Below are 4,492 nucleotides of genomic sequence, written 5' to 3'. Positions count from 1 at the left end.
TCGCTGCAGCAGCTGCCCTCTGTCCCCCGGACTACCTCCTTCCCGCGCTCCTCTGCCGCCTGGTTCTCGCCGTGCCCGCCGCCGCAAGGTTCTACTCTTTCGACTTAGCCCGTTAGAACCTGCACGAATGCACGACCCTGATGCCTTCACCTAGGCACGCACGCTGCGCTCCTCCGTGATCTGATTGAGTTGCTCCTCTTCCATGGGGAGTTTTTTCCTCAGATTGTGTGGTTTCTTTTGACATGGTTTCTTGTATGGGTGAAACAACACTATTCTCCGACTCCACAGGGTAATGCGGATCCCTTCTTGCTGCAGCCCCAAGTGACACGCAACAGCTAAAAGGCTTGAGCACCTTGTAAGGCTACAAGGACCAAAAGGAGACGTCCGAAAGAGGATGCAGATGGATTTATTTATCAATGTTTTACAGAAATAGCAGGAGCTCTGCCATACAAAAATATATTTATATGTAGCTAATTGCCAACCAGCAGCTGCGGATGATACATAGCAGAAACAAACTATCTAGCGAATAAAATGATGTGTTATAGACAGTGTCGGATGTAATAATCAGATGAACATTCACGACCAGCAGGCAGGGATGACGATGCTAGTGTGGAGATAATCAAGATTATTAGCTGGTTGCTCAGCTGCTGACAACACATTGGTTACTTGCTGCATCGTCGGACGGTGCGATGGATCAGGCTCTATGCACCGAACAGCAATGGCGACCACTTCAAATATCTTAGTTGCGACCTCAGGTTCAGGGAGTGGGAGCCGGGTGTCCAGCAATTTCTCAATTGATGTACTTTTGTTGTTGTTGTCCATGGACGAAAGGAAATCACCTGGATGATGTCCCATGAACAGCTCTAGAACAAGTATCCCAAAGCTATAGACATCGCACTTCTCCGTCACCCTTGTTGTGTATGCAAGCTCTGAAACATCAACAATAGAGAGTTAAAACATAGAGGTACTTGAAATAATGGTAAGATTATTGATGTAAGCAACATAGATATAATAATTTTACCTGGGGCAAGATATCCTTTTGTCCCTGCGAGACTAGTGCAGTTCGATGCATCCACATCTAGTATTTTCGCTAGACCAAAATCTGAGATGCAGACTCTAAATTCCAGGTCAAGCAAAACGTTGTTGCTTGTTATATCTCGGTGGACTATCGGTGCGAAGCAGTCATGATGCATGTAAGACAAAGCATGAGCAACATCCCAAACAATATTTAACCTCCTCGGCCAATCCAATTCAACTGCAGTTTCTGTACCATCCAAAGATGCTGATAAGCTTCCTCTATCCATGTATTCATACACAAGAAATCTTCCTTGGGTTGCAGAGCATTAACCAAATAACTTTGCAATGTTCCGATGTCGAATATACATCAATGCATGTATTTCACGGTTAAATTGCTCATTATCTTCCATCATATGGATCTTTTTCACTGCAAACAATTCACCTGTTGGTAACTGGACTCTGTAGACTGATCCATTCCCTCCAGATCCAATGCAATGAGAGTTGCTGAAATTGTTTGTGGCATCAACAATTTTCTTGTACACATCCTCCCCATCAAAATTCCAAATGGTGAACATCTTGGTTTGTTGTGGTTCATCTGTAACTGCTGTCTTGGTTTTCTTCTTTTTGCACTGCCATGTTACCAGTGCAATGACAAACACTAAAGATGCAATAGCGGCTATTATAGAGAGTAAAATAGCACCAGACTTTTTCCCTTGTTCACTACTTTGAGGAAGATCACAAGGGGGCAAACCTGTTACAACACCACACAATTTCTTATTATGCTTAAACCATTTGATTGGAGCCTCTTCAAAGAGCCTAGTATGTGGCACTGACCCTTCTAATTTGTTATATGACATATCCATGTATAGGAGGCTGTTCATGCTCTGAAATGATGGTGGAATGCTTCCGTTCAGTGCATTGTGAGAAAGATTCAAGGCTTCAAGCATAGTAAGACCACCTAGTTGACTAGGAATAGCGCCATCAATTGAATTTTCACTTAGATCCAACATATCTTGTAGGTTTACCAACATCCCTAGTTCATTAGGAATTGTACCATTGAAGTGATTATGGCTCAACTTTAGTGAGTGAAGCTTCAAACAATGCTGAATTGATCCTGGTATCTGCCCAGTTAGGTTGTTTGATGATAAATCTAGATATTCCAGATTTTTCAATGATCCAATTTCTGCGGGCATATTTCCCTGGAGCAAGTTACCAAAAAGGCTCAAACTGAACAACATCGTTATATTGCCAATTTCTGGAGGAATTTGTCCTTCAAGCTTATTTGATGAAACATCAAGTATCCCCAAACAAGATAATTTCCCAATACTTGATGGTATTACTCCGGTTATATTGTTTTTTGATGCATGTAGCGCTGTAAGATTGTAGCACTCAGCCCAACGATGAGATAGTTTACCAAATAGTTTATTTGAACTTATATCAATATAGACAAGATTTGGATGAGCTCCCATCTCGGTGATATCTCCTTCGAGGTAATTCCGTTCAAGTCGAATCCTGACTAAGCTTGTACAACTTAGCAAGCTTGATGGCAAGGGTCCAACCAAGTTGTTGTCGTTAACGATCAAAATTTGTAGCTGACCTCCCGCACAAAGACCAGATGGCAAGGAACCAGAGAGGTTGTTAAAAGGGAGTTGCAGTTGAACTAGGCTCGTTAACTTGCCAATTCCTTGAGGAATAGATCCAGAGAGTTGGTTTTGTGCAAGGCATAACTTGGTGAGCTTTGTCAAACTTCGTAAGCTGTTTGGGATGGAACCTGATAGTTTGTTAATATTAAGATCCAACTCCTCTAAGTTCACAAGGTCACCCAATTCTCGTGGAATTTGCCCCGAAAGTTGGTTCATGAAAAGGCTTAATATATTGAGTTTTGTCAGATTGCCTATGGTGACTGGGATAGGACCTGAGAGTGTATTAAAAGTAAGATCCAAGTCATTTAAGTTCACAAGGTAACCTAATTCTTGTGGAATCTGACCAGAAAGTCTATTGCGTGAAAGAATTAAGACAGTGAGCTTGGTCAAATTACATAAATTTCTTGGAATGTTCCCTGAGAGTGTATTTTCATATAGAGCCAATTCTTTTAAGTTCATCATATAACCTAGCACTCGTGGAATTTGCCCCAAAAGTTGGTTCTGGAAAAGGTATAATCTAGTGAGTTTGGTCAAATTCCCTATAGTGATTGGGATAGAACCTGAGAGTGTGTTTGTATTAAGTTCTAATTCCTCCAAGTTAACTAGCTGACCAAATTCTTGTGGAATTTGACCAGAGAGCTTGTTGCCCCATAGATATAAGATAGTGAGCTTGGTCGAATTAAACAAATTTATTGGAATGGAACCTGAGAATGTGTTTCGGCTAAGGCCCAAGTCCTTTAAATTGACCAAATGACCAAGTTCTCGAGGGATGTGTCCAAAGAGTTGGTTGCCGTCAAGGTACAAGGTAGTGAGTTTTGTCAAGTCACCTATAGTGCTTGGGATTGAGCCTGAAAGATTATTATCAGAAAAATCTAATGTAACCAAGTGCTTTAGGTTGCCTATTTCAAAGGGGATTTGACCAACCAAGTGATTGACCCACAAGGTGAGGGTCACAAGATTACTCATGTTGCCTATGTGCCTTGGTATTCCCCCGGAGATTTCATTTTCATGAAGCATTAAGGAGCGTAATTTTGTGAGATTTGCTAGGCCTAGTGGAACGGAGCCTCTTATCTGGTTGCTTTGTAGAAGCAGAGCACGGAGCTCTCCGAGGACCTCAATGCCGGCAGGGATGCTCCCGCTGAGGTGGTTGTGCGAGAGGTCGAGGCTCGTCAGGGTCGCCAAGGCTGAGAAGTCGAGTGGCCCCAGCGCCCCTCTCAGCCGCATCCCCCGCAGAGAGATGCCGCTGATCACCGGCCGGCGCTGTTGCCTTGTGCACGTGATGCCACGCCAGCTGCAGGGCGCCGAGATGTTCTCCCAGGACTGCAGTGTGTGCTGGCTTTGGTCGTCGAGGCTGGCTTTCCAGACGAGGAGCGCCCTCGCCTGTCCTGCAAGCACCGCCGCCTCCGGTACAAGTGCAGCGGCGGTGGCCATCATCATCATCGTCGCCATCACGGCGAGCATCTTGGGTGGCTCCGTCTCCATGGCTAGCTAGGCTGGATGGAATTTGCTCTGGTGGTTGTGAGAGCTAATGGCCGCTAGCACGCTGTTTAAATAGTGGATGGAGGAACGCACACGTACATATGTCCATATGTTCACGGTGACCACGCTGGCCATGGAAGTCAAAGTCATTCGTACGTGCTGGGGCCATGTGCATACCGATCTGCGGATGGCTGGGTTCCATTATCTCACACGCCAATATATGCTGTAGATTCCAATAATTGGACGGATGGTCATATAAACCGGCTGCCAAACATCCGATAGCTACATAAAGCAAACTAGGCAGCCAAATGATGGGTGACGTGGCTCTCGTTGCTTGACCGAGAGAATGGGAA

At 44.5% G+C, this 4,492-nt stretch overlaps 1 protein-coding gene across 1 annotated transcript; it reads right to left on the bottom strand.

The window, feature by feature from the left end:
• Positions 1-383: 383 nt before the first annotated feature.
• Positions 384-4,162, bottom strand: LOC119288135 (probable leucine-rich repeat receptor-like protein kinase At1g35710). The gene is made up of 2 exons (XM_037567760.1): positions 1,022-4,162; positions 384-929 (listed from the first exon to the last, which is right to left on the bottom strand). The coding sequence occupies exon 1, from the start codon at positions 4,140-4,142 to the stop codon at positions 1,344-1,346; it is 2,799 nt and encodes a 932-aa protein (XP_037423657.1). The 5' UTR covers positions 4,143-4,162; the 3' UTR covers positions 384-929; positions 1,022-1,343.
• Between the last annotated feature and the right edge of the window lie 330 nt (positions 4,163-4,492).

This window comes from Triticum dicoccoides, chromosome 4A (assembly GCF_002162155.2).
Source record: "Triticum dicoccoides isolate Atlit2015 ecotype Zavitan chromosome 4A, WEW_v2.0, whole genome shotgun sequence".
Taxonomy (NCBI): Eukaryota; Viridiplantae; Streptophyta; class Magnoliopsida; order Poales; family Poaceae; genus Triticum; species Triticum dicoccoides.
The sequence above is the reverse complement of the archived record's forward strand: the minus strand, read 5'-3'. Positions and strand labels throughout refer to the sequence as shown.

Excerpts from the sequence above, each read along its gene's own strand:
- LOC119288135 (XM_037567760.1), bottom strand. The coding sequence starts at position 4,142 with ATGGAGACGGAGCCACCCAAGATGCTCGCCGTGATGGCGACGATGATG.